The following is a 26519-nucleotide window of genomic DNA, read 5'->3' on the forward strand; positions in this document are numbered from 1 at the left end:
GATTTAAGAGCTGTGTGCCATATCCAATGGCAGTTTCTTCTCTCTCTGTGCCAAAAACAGGGGTCTATGTGGTTAAACCTAAAGATTTTCAGGGAGTAAGATACCGAACCCTTCCTAGAATGAGATCAGGAAAGAAGTCGTTCTTTACCAACCCAGAACTAATGCTTCTGAAACAGGCTTACCCACAGAATGTCCTAACATTCTGTGACCCAGGGTATGCTCTCAGATTTTTTTCCAGATAATTCTCTAATCTGGGGCCTTGAGCCCTGGTCAGGGCCTTTGCTTTTCATTCACTAGGGAATTAACATATGTTTACTGAGCATTTATTAAAGATTTTCAGGCTGTGAATCAATAAGGTTGGAGCTGTCCTTTAAGAAGATTGATCTGTCAATAATTTGCCTGGTCGACTGACATTAAGGAACACAGCCTAAGGCTATCATAGCAGTTAAGTTAGGATGTTTGAGGCCTGAAAAGAAACAGTGACAGGGGAAATAGAAGATGATGGAATAGTGCAAGAAATCAGGTTAATAAGCAAATACAGTGTGGTAGCTTTAGAGCCAGATAATCATGGATTACATTCAAGCACCAGTCCTTACTCTAGCAAGTGACTTGATCTTCCCATTTCAGTTTTCTTATCTGTAAAATGGGAATAATAAAACGAATTCTTGGGGCACCCGGGTGGCTCAGTCAGTTGAGTGTCCGACTTCAGCTCAGGTCATGATCTCACAGTTCATGAGTTTGAGCCCCACATCAGGTTCTGTACTGACAGCTCAGAGCCTTCAGCCTGCTTCCGATTCTGTGTCTCCCTCTCTCTCTGCTCCTCCCCTGTTCACATGCTGTCTCTCCCTCCCAAAAATAAATAAAGATTTAAAAAAATTTTTAAAATAAATAAAACTAATTCTTGATAGACAATAGGTAGATAGCCACATAATCTTCCCAAAGTTAGCTATCTATATTTGACTACTATCTACTCACCAAAACTCATTTTTAATCTCTGGGCATGCCACGGAAGCTAAATGTTGCCACATGATTGAGTTTTAGCCAATGGATTATGAGTAGAAATGATGTGTGCCTCTTCCAGGCTTGGCTTTTTCCCATTCCCCATTGGAGGCCCTCCATACTCTTCTCTATCTGCTTGCTCAATACAGAGATCTCTGAGGATTTGGAGGAGAGCAGAGCAAGCAGTGAGAATCGAGAAGCTCATTTCCATGGGTAACCACAGGAAGACCATCTTTCAACTGAGCAAACCCATTTGAAACTTCACACGAGTGAGAAATGATCTTCTATTTCTATTTTATTCTTGTACAGGACTTGACAATATCATCCTTCAGTAAACAATCATTATGACATCTCAGTATTATAGGCAATACAGAGACCTACAAGTTCTCAATTTACGAAGACAAAGCATGCACATAGCAGCACATACTAGATGCCATATACATGAGGCAGACAACAGAAGTTCAAAAAGTTCAAAGTCCTCAGAGGTAGGGGGATCTGAGATATCCTCACATAACAGGTTGCTTTGAGCTTGTCTTTGAAGAAAGAATACTGGATTGTCTGTATCATGGAGATTCCACTCATTCACTTACATTTAAAAACATCAACAAGAAATCCCCCATCATCCAGTATCTGTTCCCATGGCCCTTCAGGTTGTACCAATATTTCTTTACTGCTCATGTCTTCTGTCAATGATGTCCAATGTGGTCTGGTCCTAGTTTCCACCTTGACCTTCACCCATCTGCAACCTTCTGAAATCACCTAACACCTACTTTCTATCCCCCAGAAGCCCCTGCTCAAGAAAGGAAGGACCTCCAGCTTCAGAATTGCTGGTACCCTTTCCCATGGATCCATCACAGCCCTGGGCTTATGGCTCTAAAAGAATGGCTGGTAAGTGAGAGATAATTATGCACACATACTGCTCCAGCATTTTGCTTTGCTCCTTGCAGCTACTGATCAATTAATCCATTTTAATGATGATTTCCCTCTGGCCATACAGGCAAAAAAATCTTCATTACAGAAACAAACAAACAAACAAACAAAACAAACCCTGATGGATCCAATGAAAGGACTTTGTACTTTAACCATTACCTTGTAAAGAAAGTATGCAACAAAAAATTACCCCTCTAAATTCCTTCAATCAAACAACGAATTATAGATGCTATGATGACAGTTCTGCCATGCTTTACAATTTGCTTTAATCAAAACTATCGCCCTTTAGCCTTTAAAATCAGTTCCACCTTCCCAAATTTTCAACTTTTCCAAAATGTTTAACCCAGGCATTGTAATTCTCCAGGTTCAGAAAAGCACAATGTTTGCGTTAAGATGCAAAGCAGACTTAAAAGTGTCACAGGTCACTCTGCCAGTTTATTAAACAAACGAGACCCCCATGTGCAGGGTCAGAAAAGCAGAAGAATAGAACTACTCAGAATTTGGCACAGGAGATGATTCAGCACTCTGTGGAACATACATTTTGCAGGGAGAATGCTAACAGAGCTGCAAGATTTGGAAAACACTCCTTCCCCAACCCCAGGATGCAATTTGGTTCTCAGAGCAAAGGGGAACCCCTGGCAGGTATGTGCCCTGCAGTTACACAGAAACCCTTTTGGTGCAATATGGAAATGGCCTTCTCCTCAGAAACACACTTACACAAGGGTGCCTGCCTGAAGGGGCTGCAGTAATGAGAACCAGTGAGAGAATTCGTCACGGCACATCAGAGATGAACATCTGTAGGACTTCAGAAGGAGTCTAACTAGGGCTCTTTTGGCTAACTGGCCAAAATGTCCCCAACTGACTTCACAAAGAAATACAGAATAATACTCTCCTGTGTTTGAGGGCAATTTGAAAGTTCTTTGACTTCTTCCAAAGAACAACTTCGACAAATATTTTCTAAATCAGAGCCTCCTTAAATGCCATACCCTTTGCCTAGAATACTCTTCCTCTACATAAATACTCCCACATACATGTGTGTATACACGTGAACAAATCCCCAGCTCATTCTCATCCTTCAGGCTCCATCTTAAATCTCTTCAAAGAGATTTCCTTGACCAGGTTGTCTAAATTAGATGCTTCTTCTCTTTCCTGTTATTCTTTATCTTTATAACCCATATGTGTCCTTCCTCAATATCCTTATATTTACCCCAAGTAGAGGATCCACAGATCTTCCTCAACTTAGGATGGGGCTGCCCAGCTTTACGAGGAGTGTTGTACCATGTATCGCTAGCCCAGGAAAAGATCCAAATTCAAATTTGAAGTATGGTGTCTCCTGAACACATCACTTTCACACCATTGTAAAGTCAAAAAATCTTAAGTCGAATCATCATTAAGTCGAGGACCATCTGTCTACATATTCATATACGTTATTTGATTACTACCTGGTACATAAGAGACACTCATTATGTGTCTGGTGAATGAATGAATGAGAGAATAAAAGGATGATACCTTAGGAAGTTTTAACAAATTATTCACCTTGAATGTTTTAGACCAACAATAAGATCCCTAATCTTGAACTGAAAAGGAGCTATTTTTCATTCTCTAGTCTTACAATTAGAGGTGAGGAGGGTGGTGGGGCGACAGGCAAGGGAGGGGCTGATGGGTTCTACTCTCCTGAGAAAATGGTAAGGTTTTATCCCCTGCTTAGAGATTAGCCAGTTAAGACTGGAGGTTCTCCTGGAAAGACCAGTTTATCTGCCTGGGGCAGTCTGGTTCCCAGAAAATGGTGGCTGCTGGATCTGGGGAGGGATGGGGGAGGTGGAGCTTCTTGCTCTGAATTTCTGATGCCCTATCAGCACAGGCTCTTTTCTCACTTCTCAGTTCTCCTTTATGAAGTGTATTTTCTCTGAGGGGAACACCACTTTCTCTGGAGAACTATTAATTCCCAAGGAGTAAGCCATTGAAGCCTGTATGGGAACGCCCACTCATTTGCAAATTGGCAAAAGAGTCTCCCACAAAGTAGAAGAAGGCTTGATTCAGGGCTTAAAGGAAACAATGGAGTCCATTTAACAAAGCCAACACTTAATGAACTCAAAACAGTGTGCTTTAAAAAATAAGTTAATAAAGAAGCCTTTTAAACTTTAATGCATGTTTATTAGCTTTATTTCTAAAGTACCATCTGTTACTATAAGTGCTTCCTAGTTTGTTTTTCATCATGATTCATCACCTATATGATTTCTGAGCTATGAATGAAAATGTTGATTGGAACTTTGCAAATGGCAACCCTTTGGTGTCTGGGTCAGCTTTCACAGATCATGCAAGACCTTCAAATAGAACAGACAACTCCTACTGCCTGGCAATTCGCAAAAGAAAAGCACAGGAAAGATGAGCTCACCTTTCAGATGAGTCTGCCATAAAATCCCCTTTACTGGATTCTTTCAGGATCCTGGGATTGTTCAAATCTTCCCATCAGTTTCATTTCTGTGTTTCATGGAGAAATAGCAATTTAAGTCTCTGTGGGAGACATTGCCCCGGGGTCCATCCCCCAGTGGCCTCCCTCTGACTCCATCATCATCTCTGGAAGGGAGAGGGGTGTTGGAAAGCAGAGAAGGGATGGGGTGGAGGAGTGAGACAGTGGGTAATTACCAGGAAAAAATAGGAGCCTCCTACCTTTTATCAGAGCAAGCATCAAATACTGTTCAGCCCAAGTACATTTTGTCCTGTTCTGTTTCTTATGCAAATTCAACATCTAGTGAGCTGCCTGCCACAAAAGTTGACTCCGCTTCCCCAACTTCATTCAATTTGCCCTTGAAAGGAGTATCATATACCTAATTGTTAGCTGGGCCCCCACCTCTAAGAAATTGTAGGCAAGATCTTATCATTATCAGGCTTTTCTAGAAATCAAAAGCACCTGCTCTTTGATAAGGTGGGCTTCTAAAGAGAGAAATATTCCCATTAGAAAATGCCCAGAGTTCATATGGGAACACTAGTGATAGGTCTTCCTAGCCTGAGGATACCAATCTCAGATGAACAAACTCAATGTCAGTAAACCTTTACTGACCATTTACTGTGTGCCAAGACTTGTGCTAAGCAATTTACATGTATCATTTCATTAGGTCCTTGCAACGGCCATAGGAGACAGGAAGCCTGATTTTACAGATTTGGAAACTGAAGGCTTAGAAAGGTCAAGTTACTTGTGTAAAATCATACAACTGGAAATGTGACGAATCATAATCTCTCAATCACAACCTGTGCTTAGTTACATATGACACCATTCAGCATTGATGACCATAATGTATATACTACCCAGTGATGACCCACTCCTAATGGGCTTCCCTCTTTTGATTTCCCAAGCAGAACAAAGCATAAAACAAGTTCTCCCTGATGCCCTGCCCCTTATAGAGGAAAATAAACCAGGTCTCTGTAAAATGATTTATATCTCATTTAATACTCTAAAACTATGTCATAGATATTATTCATATCCTTTTAGGACAGGAGGAGATTAAGGTTCGTGGAAGCTAAGTAACTTCCCCAAGAACCCACAGCTAGTAAATGGTATTGATGGACTTCTGATCTCAGGCCAACAGCAGAGTCTGTCTGCCCAACCTATCCTATTCTGCCTCACAGCATCTTATAGGCATTTATCAGACATTCCCACTGGGAGACAAGAAAGGTTCTGATTTCCGCTGCAACACTTTCCTTGAGTGAACACTGCCCTTCCAGGTCAGAGACAAGATGATCCTGTTGACCTACCTGGGCCCAAGTTGGCTGAAAGGAAGGATGTATTTGAAGATGTGTGAGAAGAACCTTTTTGAAATAGAAACAAATATCCCAGCATACCTGTAAGAGCAATACTGAGTTATCAGTGATGAGCAATCATTATGTTGAATCAGAGGGGCCATGCTCCATGGGCTAGGCTGCTTTGGGCCTCTGTGACTTGGCTTACTTGTTAATTCCTCTGCCAAGCATCTTGATTTTCCCCTTTTCCCTCCTCTCCATCCTACATCCCATATCCCATCACTCTGCGCATCCCTCACCTCCCACCCAGTTGACTTGCCTGTGTCTTCCCAGGGCATGGTATACTGTTGGGGCTCAAATGTTTAAGGAAAAGGACGGAGGAAGAAGCACAGAGTTAGTGCTAAACCCTACAAAAGAGAAACTCAGGGAATTCACACATATTTGTCAAAGTCACGTGCCCTTTTTTGTACTCAGGAAATAACACCTGTAATGAACTGTGGAGATCGCTATAAACATGCTGGTCTCTCCGGGCCACATGAAACTTGATCCAAATGTATAGATTAAAAAATTATGTTCCATCCCCCCTTCCCTCTTCAGCCCACTCAGTCTTTATCCATAAAATACATGCATGTCTGCTATACAATGTAGATATGTCTCCTGTTAAATGAATCTAGGATACAACACATTGTGGTACTTTTCTTTGAGGAGAAAACAAAACAACTCCGGGACATAGACATTCGCACGAAATTGTTCGTTGTCTTTTCATGTAATCTACCATTTATCCACCACTTTACAGTTAAAAAAAACCTTCATTTCATTGCTCTTCCTCCCTGTGACGTAAGCCCAGGCCTATGGCTTCCACATTTAGAGAGAGGGAAACTGAGTCACAGACTTTTTTAATGACTTGCCACATGGCTACTTCCTTGGTTCTTAGACATCGTTGTTGTAAGACATAACACAACTTAACAACAGGTTTTTAAGAAGTGAGGAAACTTTACCATGTTATGTATACATATTGCTTGTAAAACACATCCCAGTGTTTCTGCAACATTCAATTACATACACTTGGAGGAAGGGATGTGTATCTTAAAACTAAGGAAATGTGGTAAGTAGCAAAAAACGAGTTAGCCCAGCATTCTGATTCTGAGTCAGTGTGTTTTGGTGACTTAGATTCTCAGCTACATTATAAAGCCCTGCCAAGCAGGGCATTTTTCTGCACTTTTTACATCCGTCTCTTGAAGGGCTTTATGTAGGGGTTTCCACACAATATACCCTCACTTGATTGATAAAAAGAGTCTGTTTCTTCTAAAAACATAGATTAAAACAAACCCTGATTTTTCATTCTTAAATTTCTGGGTGCCCAAAAATCTCAGGTAACATATTCAGCAACTTCCCAGGAGCAGCATTTTATCTGTTGTTTTCAGTGGGATCTTGCTTGGTGATAAAGGATTGAGCCATAAGATTGCCTTTCTAATATTGCTCTGGGAGACTAACAGAACTTTAAAAGCCTGCAGATGTAAAATAAAAAGTTATATTTCAGGATGAAGTTCTAGAGAAATGCCAGAATGATATTCTGGTTCAGCGTTTATTAAAGAATATTAGAGGGGAGGGACGCCTGGGTGTCTCAGTTGAGCGTCCGACTCGATTTCAGCTCAGGTCATGATCTCACAGTTTGTGAGATTGAGCCCCACATCGGGCTCTGCACTGACAGCATGGAGCCTGATTGGGATTCTCTCTCTCCTCTCTCTGCCACTCTCTCAAAATAAATAAGTAAATATTAAAAAAATATTAGAGGGGGAAAAAAAACCCTTCACATGTTTGCGTTAACACAAACAACGTATTTTTGTTTGAGTAGCAGGTCTAACACAGCTGAACTTGGATCCTCTTTAAAGTTGAGACAGCCTACACATAAAAACAAGAATGTAAGAAAGCAAGACGTAAAGAAAGAAAATTGTCACCTGGAACTGTACAGAAATCAATTTGTCTCCAATCACAGTTATTTTTTGTATGAGGGGGAAAAATTCAACTTTTTATTCCAATCCTGGTTGATGCAGTTTTAAAAAAAAAAGTTTTCACAACTCTGTGAAGTAAAATAAATTAGATTCAAGCAGCTGTAACTGAGCTTCCTATCGGATTATTGTGCAAGGTTCCCTTTTATTTCCCTCCACAGTGGATAATGCGTGTTCATTGTGATTTATCTGGAGCCGGTTTCTTTTACACCCTCAGCTGATATAAAGTCGAGCTAGGACTGAAGCCGGAGATTTGGGGAGCATCTGGGAGACAGCCTCTACAGTCCAGAGAGAATGAAACAGTCAGAAACATAAGCAACCGCATGTGTCATTGACGTCCCCGGTGGTATGAGCCCCACTTTCTGCCTCTCAGCACAGACAAGGAACCATTAAGAAAGAGGGACAGAATTATTGATCTCTCTTGGAAATTTCCCCCAACGGTGCGTGCTGCTTGATTTTCACCCTTGATTTTAACTTCTCGCTCATGTTTCTGACCTAGAGTGATCGAGGCTCGGGCTCTGGCAGGACTGTGAACATTTGGCCAGCTTGGTTTGGCCGCCTGGCAGAGAGTGTGTTCTGAGAAGCAATGGTGATGAGGGCCTTTGTCCTGTTGGCTGTCTTTGCAGAAGCCTCTGCAAGATCTTGCACTCCGAATAAAGCAGGTATGCCCCGGTGCTCGTCCATCTTTCTGGAAAGTTTCCTGAAGCTTTTCTTTGCAAAGTTCAGAGCTCTGTGTTTACCTTGTTGTCAAAATTCAATATCATGGTCAAGTAGAAGCTGTTAAGCACTCCAGTGCCAATGAGATTTTTCCCATAGGAAGTGAAAATGTATTGGATAAACATAGACTTTTTTAAAATTAGAGAATCCTAGATGGATGGATAGATGGATGAATGGATAGATGGATCGATGAGTATATAGGTAGATAGATAGATAGACAGATAGATGGATAGATATAAAATCACCACTGTTTTTCTGCTTTCTATTTGACTATTGAACTTCTGTGCTATAAAATAGTGTTTCATGATGTTATGCATGAAATGGACATTTTAAAAAATTTTAAGTTACATGCTCACTTTCATGGCCATGGAAATTTGTATATATTTCTAAATTTATATATATTTCTAATCCATTCAGTCTGGTTTCACAGATATATTCTTTAAAATAGATCAAAGCTTAAAAGGGCACTAATTTTGAGTCCCGAGGTTTTGGGAAAGCGTTCATCTCAGCTCATGAAGGATAATGAGGAAAATGTTTCTAACCAACTCTTTTGCATGTTCAGGTGTGGCTAGAACCTGCTGTTCTTTATGTAGATTGATATGATCACCGTATCTGATTTCAAACCATGTGTATCCTCTTTCTAGATGTCATTCTTGTGTTTTGTTATCCCAAAACCATCATCACCAAAATCCCCGAGTGTCCTTACGGCTGGGAAGTGCATCAGCTGGCGCTTGGCGGGCTGTGTTACAATGGGGTCCATGAAGGAGGTTACTATCAATTTGTGATCCCAGATTTGTCACCTAAAAACAAGTCCTATTGTGGGACCCAGTCCGAGGTAAGTCCAGGCCACACAATGAAGAGTTGCTAAGAAAACTAGGCCCCCAAAATAAGATAAAGTTTATTCTCCTAATTTGTTGCCTGAGCAACGTAGGCAACCTTCTGTGAGTAGAACAGTGTACATTTCCCACGTTCACCCTGCTTTGAGTTCTGAGCATGTGCTCACAAGGCGCCATCCTCCCCAGCCGGATGGTGAGGCATCCTCTGCCTGAGACTTTGAAGTGGTGATGAGTTAGAAGCGCATTTTAAAGAAGTAACCAAAGTGGAACACAGTTCATAGTTGGGTCTCATGAAGCACCCGGAGCAGGTAATCAGAGTTAAAAGGAACCACAGACCCCCTCTTGCCAAATATCCTTAGATGATAGAGGAGACATTGGAAACCTCCCAATAAAGTCACTAGTTGAGGGCCACAGAACCAGTTGGGGTGTAGTCACGAAGGGAGACTGCGCCACTGCTGACCCCTAGCATTCCTACTGCCTTGACTGCACAAGATTGTACATAAATAAGGTCTCAGCAAATGAGAGCAAAGAGCACCCAGGGCCACTTCCTCTTCCTAAGGGCCCCGCAAGGATTCAGGAATTCAGAGCGTCATGGGCATGATTAACAGAAACATCATGTCTTTGAGTATCCTGAAAGAATGAGCTAGAAATCATCTGTGTGGTCTTAGGCAGGTCACCTCTCACATGGATGTTCGAGATCTATCCCAGCTTCAATATTCTGTGATCTTGGAGTTCAACAAGTCAGAGGAAAAAGTCGCAGAAATAGTACTTATTATTGGCAGAAGGAAAAAGCAACGAACGAGATAATAACGTTCTAGAAGTGGGAGATGAGTGAAGGCATTCATGCAAGATTACTTGGACGGGGGAAATGGATAAAAAGGTGATGCTGGGAAACAGATTCTTTGGCCAGTTCTTCTTGGTCAGAAGCCCAATGGCTATATGGGTTTCTTGTAAGTGTACAACATTCAACCCAGATTATTTTAAACAATTTTAGCTGAACGTATTCAAGAACTCTTTACAAACATTATCAGTCAACCCACATCCAAAAGAGTAGGCACGGACGTCAATGACTGGCAGACACTGATGTCTTCCTATTGGTCTGACCATCTTCTATCACTTTTTCCATAACCCTCATTCTCATCATGGGGTCCAGGGCCACCCTAACTGCCTTCTTCCTTTCTCCAGTACAAGCCCCCCATCTATCACTTCTACAGCCACATCGTTTCCAATGACAGCACAGTAATCGTAAAGAACCAGCCCGTGAACTACTCCTTCTCCTGCACCTACCACTCCACCTACTTGGTGAACCAGGCTGCCTTTGACCAGAGGTAAGTCACTCTGAGAGTGGAGGGCTGGCTGCCTTGTGTGTGTTCTGCAGTCCCTGTCAATCAGGCATGTTTCAGTCCTTATGCAAAATTCTCTCCCCTTTTCAGAGTGGCCACTGTTCACGTGAAGAACGGGAGCATGGGCACATTTGAAAGCCAATTGTCTCTCAACTTCTACACTGTAAGTGGTCTCCAGGTTCTCATTAGTGCCCTGTGGCCTTTCCAGGAGATGACAGGATAATTCCTCCAAGTTTGCTTTTCCTTAAGCTCTATGCAGAACCCCATTCTTGAATTGAAATGAAGAGACAAGCTTTGGTCTAGTTCTAAATCTCTTCAAAGACTAGATGCCACAGAAAGGTAGATTCATAGCCTGGATAGAGGAGCTGAGAGAGGTGCCATAGAGCTATAAAGTTACCCTTCCCAGATTTTGAGAAAACTGAGTCAAGAGAAATCCCGTGAGTGGCCAAAGGTCAATAGGCAGTAAGTCAGCCTTAGGCAAGATTAGTTTCCACTGCAATCCACTCCAGAGATTTATATTAGTATCCAGCTCTTGTTAAAGCATTTGGCACAGAGTAGTGACCTTCCTACCCAGGACAGGGCTAAGGAGAGAGGATGGGGTTGCCCTCTGCTGCCTAGTTCTTTGGTATCCAAAGCCCTTCGGATAGTGGGCTTCCTCTTGGTCTAATTTGGGCACACTGCCTATGTTGACATTGAAGTTCAAGGCATAATTTGGTCTCTCAAAATAAAACTAAATATGCAGTGGCCATTAGCCCAGCTGCCCTCCTGTTTAGAAGGGGTGTTTTGTTTTTTAAACCTGTAGCTTCCAATGAGGAAGCATACTTATAGTGACACTCCAGCTGGCTGGAGGAAGATGCAGGCAGAAATAGAAACTTTTACATACAACATTAGAACTGGGAGATATCTTTAGAAGCCATCACGCCCAATCTATTCATTTCACAAAGGAAATGACTCTATTACCTGGAACTCCACTGACCTTGAACTCTTTGAACTTGTTTTACCGCCTGCCTGGAAGCCACCAATCCAGCTGAACTTAGAAGGTGAGAGATCCTCTAGGAGGGATCCTAGAGTCACTTGGCCCATTTTACAGATAGAGATCTGAAGCCCAGAAGGAAGAAATGATGTGCCCACAATCCCGCAGGTACTTCAGAGCAGTGCCCAGTCTAGCATACGGATCTCTCTTTGCACTGCTTTCTGAGGCTTACTTCCTATGAAGGGGATGGAACTTAAGTTTCATGACCTCTCTCTTGCACTGTCTTCCTTTAAGGCCCCGGGCCTCATTTCATATGCAAAATTTTGATTCCTTTTATTAGAAAGGACTCTCTAAATTATATAAGCTTTGAGGTCCCAAAGAACCTAGATCTGCCCCTGACCACAAACCACTAGTGGTTAAGTCCCGAAAAAAGAAATCCCATTAGCCCCTGGACCTATAATCAGGAGAGTTAATGCAGTGTGGACTGGCAGGGGCATGAAAAGGTAGCAACAACATTGAGTAACTGATGAAGGTTGTCCAGAAAGAAAAACAGGCTTACTCATTAACAACAGTCTCAGGGGGTATCATGGTGACAGTCTGTCTTTCCTACTGAGTCCCTGTCCTGATGTGCATGATTATTACTTTAACCAGATAAAATTATAGATATGATCCTATAAAGATTTTATGAAATTAGCAATAGAAAGGCACCAGGATTATCAAAAATCATCTCTCACCATCAACCATGTTAGGCTGTTTCAGACATAAAAATCCAATTTTAGAACTGGAAGGAACCTATTCTTTTTTAAGAAAAAAAAATTAAATGTCATATCCTCTTCATCACCCAGACCATACTCTGGGCTGGATAGACAGACATAACAGGACATTTCCTTGAGCTGTTCTAAAAGTGAAGCTAAGGCATCTCCTGGGGCCCATTAAGACCTTTATAGGACAAACGGACTTCAGCAAAGAGGGAGTCAGATGTTGCAACAGAAACTTTTGTACTGATTAGTATTCCTACCATAGTCTGGGTTTCCTATGCCTGACCCATGCGGCTGGTATTTTTCTTCTCCTCCCTTCTTCCGCTTTGAGAGCATTCTTGTGTGTTTCTGAAGCAACAGCTGCTCCCTGCATACATTTCCATCAAATTACCAGAGACTGAGCTGTGCCCTAGATTGCACAAAGGATCAATGCACCGCCAATTGCTTAGGATTCCAAGGGCTCTAAATGCTGGGCTCCAAAACCACCAGTTCTACTCAACATGCTTCCTCTCTTCTCTCTCTACCCCCTCCCACTCACTCCTGCCAACAGGCCATAGTTGGTGTTCTCAGTAAGAAGTTATTTTGGCCCCCGATTCAAAATAAAGGAAGGTAGTCAGCTTGCAGAAGTAGACTACCACTGTGCTTAAGAAAATAGTCTGCCATTGACCCACTGGTTTAAAGTCTAGTTCTACCATTTATTAGTTGTGTGACCTTGGGTAAGTTAGTGAACCTCTTTAGGCCTTCATCTATGCCTTTGCTAAATAAAACTAATAATAGCACTTACCCCATATGTCTATTATGAGGATTAAATAAAATTATTCTTATGAAGCACTTACCATAGTACCTGACACAAGGTAGGTGCCTGTGAAAGTAGCCAATTGGGGCTACTTTCATGATTGGGGCCTGGGACCCTATTTAAGGTGGAAACTCTGAGAGCTCCTAGCACCAGCAGTCGCCATTAGAGTGTTGTTGCCTTTATGCCGTCAATGTCAGTATGGGGCTAGGTTGACTTATTCGATCGAAATAGTATTGACCTTTCTTCCTAGTTAGACAGAGACCAGTAGAAAGGCATGGGATGGAACAAGTGCAAGCCATAGAGGTCAAACTCACAGACTTCCAAAGTCAGAACAATCTTAAGAGATGATCAACCTTGACTTTGCACCCAAAGTCCAAAGCCCTTCTGCAAGATTGCTAAGGGGTGGGCTCCCCACCTCTTTCAGGGACAAGGGCAAGTTGACCCTTCCCATTTTAGATCAGCATTTTAGATATGACATCATGAACTACAGTCCATTGCTTGTGGTTCTGTCTTCTGAAATAATTCTCAGTCGTGATGTTGCCGACGGCCCTTCAACTCTCTTAGGCTCGCCTACCCCAATATCTCTCCACCATTGGTGCTCTACCATCCTCTTCCTCCTTCTTCTCTAAGAACGATCCACTTGGCCAGTGCCCTTATTAAAAAGTGGAGCTCGGAATTGAAATCTTATATTCTAGACCTTTTCCGACCTATGCAGGGCACAGCGGGTCAGAGGTGACCTTCTCAGTTCTGAAAGATTCTAGGAACATGTTCTGGGATATTAGCTTTGCACAGTTTTCTTTCATTTCTATCTCACACTGAGCTTGTAAGCAACAGCAACTCTCAGCTCTTGCCCATGAGAACTGCCACTAAGCCAGATGTACCCATCCTAACCGTGTCAATAGCCAGTTGTGACCCAATCTTTCTGCCAAGTGAAAGGACCAGAGGGCATGATTTTTCAAGGTGTTCTTCCATCCTGTTCAGCGAATGGGTAATTTATGTGGTGTTTCTGTGCTTCCAGGAATGCCAGAACATACAGTCTGAGTATTATAGGATGAAGCTATCTGGAAATAGGTCCCTAACTCATGTTCTAAAGAAAGTAGGAGGAGATCACACTGATAATTGCCTCAGCTGTAGGGTGAGAAGTGGAGAAACTGACCATTAAAAGTGCTTTGTTTCAGAAATGGAATTAATGATGCAGATTCTTTTCTCCACTTTGTAACAGAAACACACTAGCTCCTCTGCAAGTAGAGGCATTATTCCAATACCCTGATACCCTGGGATGATCGCTGGGAGATGGGGTGGGAGAAGCACCAGTGGCTACATTGGGACTTCACTGTGGTCCCCAGGTTAGGTCCAACATTTGTAAACAGTCTCTTGAAACATGACAGACCCCAGAAACTAACAATAAACGGGAACGGTCATTGTCAGTCTGCCACTTTACCTGCATATTATGCTGGTAAATCACTTATGATTAAGAATGTTATTGTTTAATTATTGCAACCATCTGAGTGGTGCAGGGGTTGACTGAAAGAAAAGAACTGACTTCTAGGTGACTGAGTCAGGGAGCCCTAGCTGGACCTGAAATCAGTTAAAAATGAAGGACCCCTGGAAGATGAATCTAAGACCTCTCAGCAAATGCCCTGAATTTGACCCTTAGGGGGTTAGAGTCCATTTTAACTATATCCTTGCTGCCACTATTTACCTCCAAGTCCATGAAAGTCAGTCTTTTAACTAGTATCCTGGCTTAGGCTTTATACTTCTATTACATAAAATCACCATCATAAAAATATTTCTGCAAGGCTGATGAAGGCACAGGACGTTCCCATTTTGCAGATGGGGAAACTGAGGCCCAAAAGCCTGATTTGCCTGTAAGTTAGTAGTGGGCACTAGAATTAGCCCAGGATCCTTGTGCTTCTGTCAGAAGGCTTTTGTCTCTGGAGGCTAAACTCAGAGAGTAGTTAAAGGTTGTTACTAAAGTTGAATGAAACCAGGGAAATGAATGGAGAAGTCAGTCTCCTTTGGGTAAGTCAATTGGACACCCTACTATTTTTCTTAACTCACCCAGAACTGCCTGAGGAAGTGATAACTACACACACACATATAGTTTTTCTATATAAGGTATTATATTCTATTCTAGCATATTATGTAATTTACTTATCTGCTGTCTATTGTCTGCATCCCTTGCTAGAAAGTCAGGTGGTTAGAGACAGAGATCTTTGCTTTGTTCTCAGATACATCTCTATGAAAGACTATCCCAATATGGAGAGCAGCACCTGACACTTAGTAGGTAACCAGTAGGTTGTTGTTATCGCCGCTGTTGTTAACTGTACTGGAATCAGATCATATGCTTTCTGACCCACGCTAGAATCTGCTCGGGTAGATAGTCAAGGTGAGCGAGAGCAAAGTGGGGTTGCATGTGTTTCATCCCTATTCGCGTGGGTGATTAAGTAAAGCTCAGTGCTTCAGCATTCTTGGATTCTACCTTTTTTCCATCAGCCAAATCTTGTTCCTCATCGGCATAGATGAGACATACAGTATGTGTTGTCTCATTGTGACCAGCAAATCCAGAGATGTGATAGCCTCATCCTTTCTAAGATGGTACCAGCATCCTAGGAGGCACACCTTCTCTAGTCCTGGAGGGTCTCCCTGTGGTCTCATGTGCCTGTGCCTTTTGGGGAACTCCCACCCCCACTCCACCCCAATTCATCTGTTCCTGTCATGCTCAATTGCTCAGTCTGAGAGGTTGTAATGCCCCGTGTCAATTTCCTTCTAAAGAATGCCAAGTTCTCCACTAAGAAGGAAGCCCCTTTTGTCCTGGAGACATCTGAAATCGGTTCAGATCTGTTTGCGGGAGTAGAAGCCAAGGGGTTGAGCATTAGGTAAGTATATTTCCTGCATGTTTATATTTTTAAATACAAAGAAAAGAAAAAAGATCAGCCAAGATGTTTCTAGGCATACAACTCTCTGGTTCAGAGGGATGCCTTTTATTTCATTTCCAGGTTTAAAGTGGTTTTGAATAGCTGCTGGGCCACACCATCTGCTGATTTCATGTATCCTTTGCAATGGCAGCTGATCAATAAGGGGTGAGTACCACTCCCTTGAGCACAGTGCCAAGAAGGGCACCAGGTGGACTCAAGGCTACTTTGGCTTGGAATAGCTGGGGAGGAAAAGGGGGAGCTTCTTAGGGTCACATTAGTGACACCTTGTGTTTCCGCACTGAGTATTGATGCTAGCAAACTTTTATATAGTGCTTTCTGGGTACCAGGTACTGTTCTGAGAGCTTTATTATGTATTAACTCATTTGCCTTGCAAGAGGTAGTGGTTATTACCTACCATTCCCATTGTTCTGGTGAGAAAACTGAGTCACAGGAGGTGTTAAGTAATATAAGTTATATAACATAGTGTGTGTGTGTGTGTGTGTGTGTGTGTGTGTGTCTGTTTATTGCGAAGTGGGTTCAAATCCAATTAGTCTGACACCAGAACCCTGGTGAGGACTCAATTAGATAATCCATGTAAAAAATTTAGCATGTAATACCTAGTCAGTATCCAATCAATTTAAATAATATTGTCGATTTTTATTATTAATTCAGTAGATAATGAAGAGTTCTTAACATTTTTGAGTAGAGGACAAAATTATGGGAATTGTACAATAGAAAGATGATTCTGGAAGTCATCCACAGGATGGTTTAGAAGCAGGACATGGGAGGTAGAAAGACCATATTAGAGGCCGTGGCCCAAACTGAGGCATAGCCAAGTGAATAGAAAGGTCATCCAAAGGAGGGAGAAGTGATCAAAATTTAGCAACCAATTGGATATGGGGTGGAGAGAAGGACGGGGCAAAAAGCCTGAGAAATATGGGACATCAAACCTCTGGGTTGTGAATGTGAGGAATGTTTGCTGTTGGTTGCTAGGGAAGAAGATTTCTGGCTAAGGGTGTTTGATTCTCCTTGACTTCAGAGATGTCATGTTGAGCTTGAGATGGTAATTGTCTAGAAACACTTAAAATTGTAGCTTTGAAAAACAGAGGACAGATTGAGCTAGACTAGAGATGTGGGCAACAGCCACACAAAGAACAGTAAATACAGAAGAGACCGTTCCCCAAACCCAAGCAGGCAGGCACGTCCATGTTGTTGCTGGAACCCGTCTGAGCTAAGTCAATATTGGGGCCCCGGACAAAAATAATTAGACAACAAAGGTGGAGCCACCTTACCTTGGGCCTTTAACTATTTATTTTTACTTACCTAAAAATTATACAGCACTTACAACAGACCAAACATGTTCTAGATAGGTGCTCTATAAATATTAATTTAGTTAAATTTCATCAGTGGCGCCCGGGTGGCTCAGTCAGTGAAGCAACTCTTGATCTCAGCTCAGGTCATGGTATCACAGTTCTGAGATCCAGCCCTGTGTTGGGCTCTGCATTGGGCGTGGAGCCTGCTTGAAATTCTCTTTCTCCCTCTCTTTTTTCCCTCCCCCAACTCTCTTTCTTTCTCCCTCTCTCTAAAAGTATATAATTAATCTCATCAGCGCCCCTCCCCCATATAGTAGGGGGAGTATAATATAGTAGGTAGTATATAGTAGGTAGCATAATAAGCACTATATTACAGATGAGAAGTATCAGCGATAGAGACGGCTTCAGAAACTTGCCTAAGTCCAGAGTCACTAAGGGAACGGATGATCTGGGCTTCAAACTCACGCAGCATTATTTCCTGAGCAGTGTAGGTAGGACAGGCCAGCAGAATCACATCTACGCAACCCAGAAATCTTCCTGCAGAGATGGGAGCTTAATTTGGATGTCACACCTGTCACTGAATGATTCATTTAGGTTCTGTGGACAATGGTGTAATCAGATGATTTCAGGGAGATTGTGAAATAAATTCTTGGCCTACAGGGACCTGAAATTATGATCAGGCCCTGAAACCTCTCTCAGGCAATGGCCACACGGGGATAAAGGTTTCTGGCATACCATGGAAACATCTCCCTGCAGATCATTCTGGTACTGCGACTCCCAGCTAACGATGGGTAAAATAGCAGGAAAAAAGGAAGGCTTGTGCCCTTGTGGAAGTCTATACCGGCAGTGCTCAGACTGTGTGTGCACGGGAATTACACACCCTGGGTGCCTGTTACACATGCAGGCACATAGTTAACCTACCCCGTCAGAGGGTTCCTGGGCAAACCCTGGGAACCTGCACGTAAGCAGAGTCCAACTGAAGAAGCCCTAATCTAGTTCCATATTCTGCTTGGCTGAAATGGCCCCTTGAGGTTGGAGATACTGGCAGAAAAAAACAATGCCAAGGGGAGGAATGAGAAAGTCCACTCCCATAATCTCCCAGATGCTTTAGGTTTCCACTGGGCCCTTTTCGAGGAAAACCCAGTTTTCAAGAGTGCCCGGAGAGATTAGAAGAGATATATTATTGGGAATTTTGATCCTATGTGGGGAAGGGGGCTCCTGTGGTGATGTTGTCACAGCTTCCCTTGGGCGTCCTGTCTTCCCAAGATGTCTGTCACAGAGGGGCAGGTGCTACAGCCAATGCCAAGAGGCGGCAGAGCCAAGACATCTAAGCTTGCCCAGGACTTGCCTCCTCCCCACCCCCAACAAAGCTCTGCTTACATTGTTTTCCACTGGCATGGTGTCACTCCAGCTGCAAAGAGATATTTTAAGGACTCACGTCTTGAGTTCGTACAAGGATCTCAGGTTTATTGAACAAATGATCCTTCAAGGTCTTGTTTCACAACTCGGAAAATGCCTCCAGCTCTGTCATGACTCAGAGGTCACCACAAACACGGCCCGGCTTCTGACCCCTGGTCCAGATATGAGGCACACTGTCACTTCTCATCTCAATCACTAACTCACGGAGTTGACATTCCTTCAGTCCTACCTCTAATTTGCCCCTGATGTCTGGTTTGGATGGAATGGATGGAGGAGGTCATATCTCGAAGGCTCTCAGGTAGCAGGGTGGATCTCTGGTATATGTACACTGAGTTGGATTGACAATGGAGTCAGAGAGATGTTCTGGGAGAGGCATTAACTTTGGGGTCCACTGTGGTGTTTATCCACTGGTCTTAAGCTTTTGGGCCCATAGACCATTTTCCACAGAGGACAGACTCTGGTGTTCCTTGTCACCTAAAGACAACAATTCCCAAAGCTCATGCGGGCCTCACTGTACATTCCCAAGAATGACTGTGTCTGTTCCCAACACTTTGTTGAACGTCTGGCACTTAAATGGGGAAGCAGCATGTGTTCGGTAAGTGAAAAAGCATTTTGCTTAAACCAAGTACAGTCTCAATACCATTGACATTTTGGGCTGGATCATTCTTTGTTGGGCGGGGTGCTGTCCTGTGCATTGTACAATGATGTGCAGCGTCCCTGGCCTCTACTTACTACATGTGTACCACCGTCTCCCTATCATGACAACCACAATGTTAAATGTCTTCAGAGCGCAAAATGGCCCCCCAGTGAGAGTCATTGACTTTTGGGCAATTTGAAAAATGCCCATCTGTGTCATTATTGTTTCTTCTATTGCAATGATTATCTTTGGGACTTTGGAATTTCCCAAATATTACATTTTCATGCAGAGAGTTTGGAAAATATATAAAGATATAAGAAGAAAGCAAAACCTGTCCATAATTCTACCACTCCATTATAGCCAGTGTTAATATTTAGATGGTATCCTTCCAGTCATTTTTTTCCTATGCCAATATCAGAAACATGACCAAATTCTTACAAAGGTAACGATATAATGCAGAATTTAAATAATATAACATAAATTCAAATTCCCAGTGGCAAACCCTCACAATGTACACAGAGCAGTATGTTGGGTATGACTTGGCTTAGGTGTCTACGGCAGTACTTTGGGAATACTCTTCTCAGCACCAGTGTCTTTATCTTGTACGTATACTGGGAGTCTGTACATGTCCCAGTCCTTCAGTTGACTTCATCTCTCAAGGATTTCCCTTCTTGGGGACAGAGGTATGGTGACTTACCAGGTGTGCAGCTTCTCACTCCTCTCCACCCCTATGGAATGAGGACCAGCACACCCATCCCATAGCTCCTCAACTTGACCTCATATTATGAGGGTAAGGAAGGTGCTGCCAGTCAAAGAGCTTTGTGAGGATAACGTACAGTATAGAAGCTCAAGGGAGTGTTGCTGTTGTCTGTGAATTTACCTCAGAAGACTTTGCTGGAGTTCATGAGGTAATTTTTTCTCTCCCCCTGTCTCATCTGCTCCAGCTGCCCCACAGATGAAACAGTCCTTGTACATGAGAATGGGAAAGATCACAGAGCCACCTTCCAATTCAACGCTTTCCGGTTCCAGAACATCCCCAAACTCTCCAAGGTTTGGTTACACTGTGAGACATTCATCTGTGACAGTGAGAAGCTCTCCTGCCCAGTGGTGAGCCACCTCTCTCCAGAAAGAGATGTGACCAGAGGTGGGGGTGGGGGCGGAATTTGAGAAGTTGTATTTTTAGCTGGGAATCGTAACCAGACCAATGTACGCGTGTGCTGAGGGCATTCTGGAAGAAAGGGCACTGGGTATGGGGGCAGACGTTCCGGCTCTGTCTGCCTTGCCACCAACAAGCTACATGGTCTAGCACATGTTAATCTCTGGAGCCTGGTTTTCTCATCTTTAAAGACAGTGGTGATAAGTCATGGTGGCCCTTCCCTCTTCAGAGAGCTGTGTTAGGGAAAATGAGTACAACGACAGACATGGAAATACCTTGAGACGGTTAAAAGCACAAGGAAAATTCAAAACCTAGGCGGTAGCAGTAGGCACTGGATGGAAGTCAAAAGGTGGGTATTTTTAGCTCTTGCCTGGCCAGCCTAATGGTCCATCTCTGGGACTTGAACTAGAGAGATACTGCAGAAATTCCCGACACTCATCACAGCTGAACTGACCTTGGGAGAGGAAGGGCCTGGTGGTGGCGCCCCTGCTTCACAGCCACGTTCAGTGCAGCCCATGCCGGGGGTCAGCTTTCCCCTCTGCATCACCCACCAAGGAGCTGCTGCAGAATCCATCAACACGCATAGCAAGTTCAGCTGGGAGACACTCTACCGCTGCCGCCAGGTGTGAACCTGGTCCTTAGATCAGTTGGTCCACAGTGTGGTCCGAGGCAGCCTCGGCGTCACCTGGGAGCTTGTTAGGGAGGCAAATTCTCACGTCGCTCAGACCGCCTGATTCAGAAACACTGGGTGGGCCTAGAAACCTGTGCTTTAACAGACCATTCTGAGGCATGCATCAGGTTTGAGAAGCACTGTCTTAGACCTAAAAGTGCTAAATCACAGAGTGTTGCCTGCTCTGGTCTATTTGGATAAGAGACCCCAGTCAGGAGGAACACAGAGTTTCTAAAGAGGACACCTGCTCATGTAGCCTGTAGTAACCAACCAAAATAAGATTGTAATCTCTATTTCTACTGATTTGCTTGGCTGGAAAATGGTCAGGTAGGAATACAAATAAAAGGGAGGGAGCAGAGAGATGCTTTACAGTTAAGGAAAGGGTAATTATTGCTACTATATTTTAAAAAGAGAAGAAAATGAATCAGAACACATTTGCAAGTGTCCAATGACGGTAACCGCGGGTAAAAGCCTTGCTTACCAAAACAAACAGTGCCAATCCCTCCCACACCCAACAACCTCCCCCAGAGGGATTTCTTCCAGCCTGAAGAGTTAATAAAGAAAAGCTTTGCCCTCTTCTCAAGTTAGAGAAGGGACTCTGGCTCTGGGTTGTAAGTAAATACATAAGCGGACAAATAAGGTAACTAACACCTGTTGGCTGGGGAATTTTGACTATCAGGTTTGTGACTTCTGTTTTTAATCTCTTGTCTTTCTCTCTTTTCTCTCCTGTGTTCGTTTCTCGGGCCCCCTTCTCCACGCCCCTCCCCTCTGCTGCTCCTGGGTCTCCAGACTTGTGACAAACGGAAGCGACTCCTTCGGGACCAGACAGGGGGCGTCCTCGTAGTGGAGCTCTCCCTCCGTAGTAAGCTTCTCTGTTTTCCGAATGGTTGAGTTCACTCTGGGCTGCGTCCACAGGCACAGCCGGTTTGAGCATTTTCACTGAATTGCCAAACCAGTTGTGCCTGTAGACACTACCTGCACCTGCAACTCAAGGCTTCCCAGCTGGGGGGCCGGGAAGCTGTAGCTCATGCCAAACCAAGAAGTTGAGGCTTGTGAACGACCCAGAAATGTTCTATCTGCAGCCTAAATTCCAATGCCCGCAAGGAATCAGGAAATTCTGAGCTTCCGGGCAGAGCATGTGGTCGACAATGATAATACACGATGAAATGTACCGGGGACATCTAGCTCAAGTCGACAAAACTTCATAGAGCAGTCAGTGCTGACCCTGGGCAGGGCTGGGTGCCGGGCTTTCAGAATTAAAGGAGACCCACATGGCCCTTGTCTTCAAGGACTTACATCTAGCAAGGAGAGAGTTGTTAAATGCCAAGGGAAAGGCAGATGACTGTCAATGGGGCTGGATGAGGCAGGGTGCCATGGGAGTTCACAGCAAGGGGATTCACCCCCGTCCAGGGCCGGGGAAGACCTCCGTCAGTAATCCTTCAGGACAACCTGAAGAGTGGTATGACGTGAATGGTGAGCAGGGCCTGTGGGAAGGCTGGGGCCTCTAGTAGCTGCATACCTTGGAGGACAGTTGCTAAACTACGGCCGGGGACCCAATCCAGGCTGCTGCCTGATGTTTTAGGGAATACGAGCCATGGCCTTCTTATAGGGTTGGAAACAAATCAAAAGAATGACATTTCGTGCCACGTATACATGACAAAAAAATCAAATTTCAGTTTTCTATCAAGTTTTATGGGAACACAGCCATGTGGGTTCATATCGGTATTGTCTCCAGGTGCTTTCATGCTCTAACGGCAGCATCAGGTGGTTGCAATAGGGTCCATACGGCCCATAGCTGGAATATTTACTCTCTGGTCCCTTCCAGAAAGTTCATCAACTCCTGCCTGAGAAAGCCAAGGAGAAAATTATTTTCTTCTTCTTTCAAAGAAGCTTTTATGAAACCCACTATAAACTTTGTCCTAAAGGCAATGGGAGTCTGCTGGTTTAATCAGGGGGAGATGTGGTCAGGTTTGTACTTAAGAAGCATCGCTCTGAGGCTCCTTCCATGACCTTTCCTTAAACCTTCAGTATTCTCTCTCTTTACTCATTACAGGCAGGGGATTCCCCAGTCTCTATAGCTTTTCAGGTAAGGAAAAGAGGCACTTCTGGGAAACGTCATGGGGTAATGCCTTTACAATGTAGACATGTGTTTTAAAAGAGGCTCACCTTTGGCCCCAACAAAACCTTCAGGACTTGAAACTTGCTGTTTAAAACACACCTGAATGGGACAGAGGGAGATGGAGGTAGATGTCTCTCCAGCTGGCCCCAGAGCTCTGCAGGCAGGGTGGGGCTGGGGCTAAATGGGACGAGGCAGAATTGGACCCCGCTTCTCAGCACAACATCACCAGGGGCTTTGCTTGGGTTCCTGCATTTAGAGAAGGTGGTTTTCAATGATCTGTTTTTTGCACAAATATTTCTGAGTCCCTGCTATGACTCTGCCCCTCATTAACTGAATGACCATGGGCAATGAAGTCACCCTTCCCCTCCCCAGTTTCCTCTTTGAAGTTGGGCTAACAATTGCTCCTATCATACATAGCTGCTGTGTGGATTAAATGTTACAGCTACGGGCGCCAAACAGTGCCCAGCATACGACAAACATCCAGTAAAGATCAGCCGTGATTACTCCTCCAGGCAGTGGTCCTCCTGCAGAGAGAGATGGGCAAAGCCCCTGCCCTTCCCACTAGTGGGACGCGTCGGGGTGGGGGTAGAGGAGTGATTTAGATAGCAGCCAGGGAAGCATCTCAGAAGAAGAAACGTTTCGGCTAAGACCCAAGATCTCACCCGAATGATGAGAAGGAGAACAACTATGTGAGGAGATGGGGTAAGACGGTTCTATTTATTAACAAACTCACAGATGTAGACTTTGCTCTCACGATTACCGGAAATCATGTAAACCAACTTTTTGAGACTCTAATTCCAGATCCTCATTTTTGAGGAAGTTCTACAGTGAAAGACCTATGGTGAAATGTGCTGTCACTGTGTTATCCATGTTCAGAGTCCCATCTGTCAGAGGTCCGTTACCCAGGTCAATTTGCCGGGCTCCTTGCACTGACAAAACCAAGCTCCGGAAACCCCAAAAGATAAACAAAACTGATTTTGTATAAAATGTGCAGCGGTCTATGTAAACCTACTTAATGCCCCCGAGTTGCCTCTTCTGTTGAGTTAACTCTTTGTTGCCACTGTCCTTGCTCCATGTAAACTGTTTGTGTCTGCTTTCCTATCTGGTTCCCAGACGTCCTCTATCACCTCATCGTGATGCTGGGGATTTGTGCCGTGTTGTAGGGGATCGCCAGGCAGGCAGTGGCATCTCCTCCACCCAACATCATCTCCTGTGTCGATGACAAACTCCCATTTATTGTGCTGCCAACAAGAACAAACAGAAGAACATACCGTTGAGGAGCGGAGAATAGCACTTTGCCAATTACGTGTTCCAATGATTTTTGCGCCTTTCGGTGATTGTCTTTGGTGCCCTCCTTCCTCTTGTGACTTCCTGTGGCTCTGAGATCCTACAGTCTCTCTCCGGCAGCTGGCCGAGAAGTCTCCTTTCCCCAGGCTCAAGTCAGGGCTGCAGTGGACTCCTTTGAAAGCCATTCTAATTTTAAAACACTAGCACACCCAACCAAGTGCAGCTGAACATTTTGACGAGAATGTAGGGCATAACCACCAAGTCAGTGCTAAGTACAGAACGCACAGGAATAGCCAATTTTGCCAAGAGGGGGCCTTTGTCCCTGATGTTGTACAATGCTTATTTAAGAACCAGGGCTGAGCCACCAGGCAGGGGGTTCCAATCTTTCAAATGATGATATGTGGGAATCAGAGTGGAATATAATAGTTTTGCTTAAACCTGAGTATTATAAAAGAAAATAATTCCTGAGAGACCCCCAGTGCTAACCTAATTTGTTTTTATTATAGTGTTTCTTCAATATGTATAAACATTATAGAGGTATTAACTGACTCATTTTTATATTTGATTGATTTCTAAAATCAAAAGAAAATTACAGATGAAAAAGGAATAAAGCTACAAAAAGAATAAAACTCACATCAACATAAATTTAACCTCCTACTGTGGCACTGCCTAAATGAAACCTGCTGCTGGCAACATGACTCTGGAGTGACATCGGTGACAAGGTCTCTGGAGTTCCCAATCCTACCGTATCCTTGTGATGCTCGATGCTCTCACTATTTGTTTTCTACTTGATTTAAGAAAGCATCAGTACCAAATGGACTGACTTCATTTAGCCTTTACTTTAACAATGAAGCAGGTATCTGTCTTTGTCTCATTAACTTCTGATCATTAGAATGGAACACACACACACACACACACACATACACACACACACACAAAAGTCAGAAACACACATGCAAAAACGGCCCGTGGAATCATGTGGTGCTGCACCCTGATAATACTGCCACCCCAGTGATCCAGAAGACGTTGATTTTAATGATTCACATGGTCAACACGATAAGAAAAGTAAATGAACCAATCCTCATAGAGAACTGGCAAATCCTTAGAAGCTAGAATGTGCTAGAAAAAGCCAGAGCTCTACTTTTTCTTCCTTCGTCTTGTACAGACTTAATTAGTGGCCTTATAATTTGAAAACACATCAGTTTGTATCTCCATGTTTAATGTATTTGAGAAGTTTTGAGATCTGTAGTTTGTTGGGGCTTTTACAACTGTGTTAAGAAACTGAGAAATTCAGCTAGTTCCCAAATTTCTGATCACAGGGAGTACGTGTTTATTTAGCAACAGACTAGATTCAAGTGACTCAAGGAAGCTTGAACTGGTCTCAAAGCTGGAGTTCCAACTAGTTTGGGATCTCTTTTTCCTGTAAACTCAGAATTTTTATAGTCAGGAAGGACAAAAGACATATTTTATTGGTTCTACTCAAAAACTCTTAAATAGCATAGAGACATTATCATATATCTTTGGCCGTCAGAGTAAAACAATGCTGTATTAGTTTTGCTTTATTTTATCATATTGTTTAATGATCTTGTATCTCCACCTGGTGCTATGGAATAAATAAAATGCCTTAAAATAATTAAACTATGGCTACAGCTTACAGTGTTAATATGTCATATTGATAGCCAACTCCTCGACCCTCCCAGAGGTTCCTACAACTAGAACTTATTAGATTCACATACATACCACTGACTTTCCATCATTCTACCCTATATTTACTTTCCAAAACTTCCAGCATTCAGTTTCTGATGCAAGGAGGCAAAGCCATCTGTATGCTCTCCACGTCTCTAATGCCCTAATGTCAATCACCAACAACCAAAAATGTTTCAATCTCAGGTTAACTAAAC

General features: G+C 43.4%; 1 protein-coding gene across 1 annotated transcript; it reads left to right on the forward strand.

The window, feature by feature from the left end:
• Positions 1-8262: 8262 nt before the first annotated feature.
• On the forward strand, positions 8263-24726 carry TECTB (tectorin beta). Its single transcript, XM_047826195.1, has 10 exons — positions 8263-8338; positions 9038-9228; positions 10415-10557; positions 10663-10735; positions 15875-15978; positions 16099-16182; positions 20331-20493; positions 22002-22074; positions 23266-23298; positions 24445-24726. Exons 1-10 carry the CDS (start codon positions 8263-8265, stop codon positions 24492-24494), a joined length of 990 nt encoding a protein of 329 aa, XP_047682151.1. The 3' UTR covers positions 24495-24726.
• Positions 24727-26519: the final 1793 nt, after the last annotated feature.

This window comes from Prionailurus viverrinus, chromosome D2 (assembly GCF_022837055.1).
Source record: "Prionailurus viverrinus isolate Anna chromosome D2, UM_Priviv_1.0, whole genome shotgun sequence".
Taxonomy (NCBI): domain Eukaryota; kingdom Metazoa; phylum Chordata; class Mammalia; order Carnivora; family Felidae; genus Prionailurus; species Prionailurus viverrinus.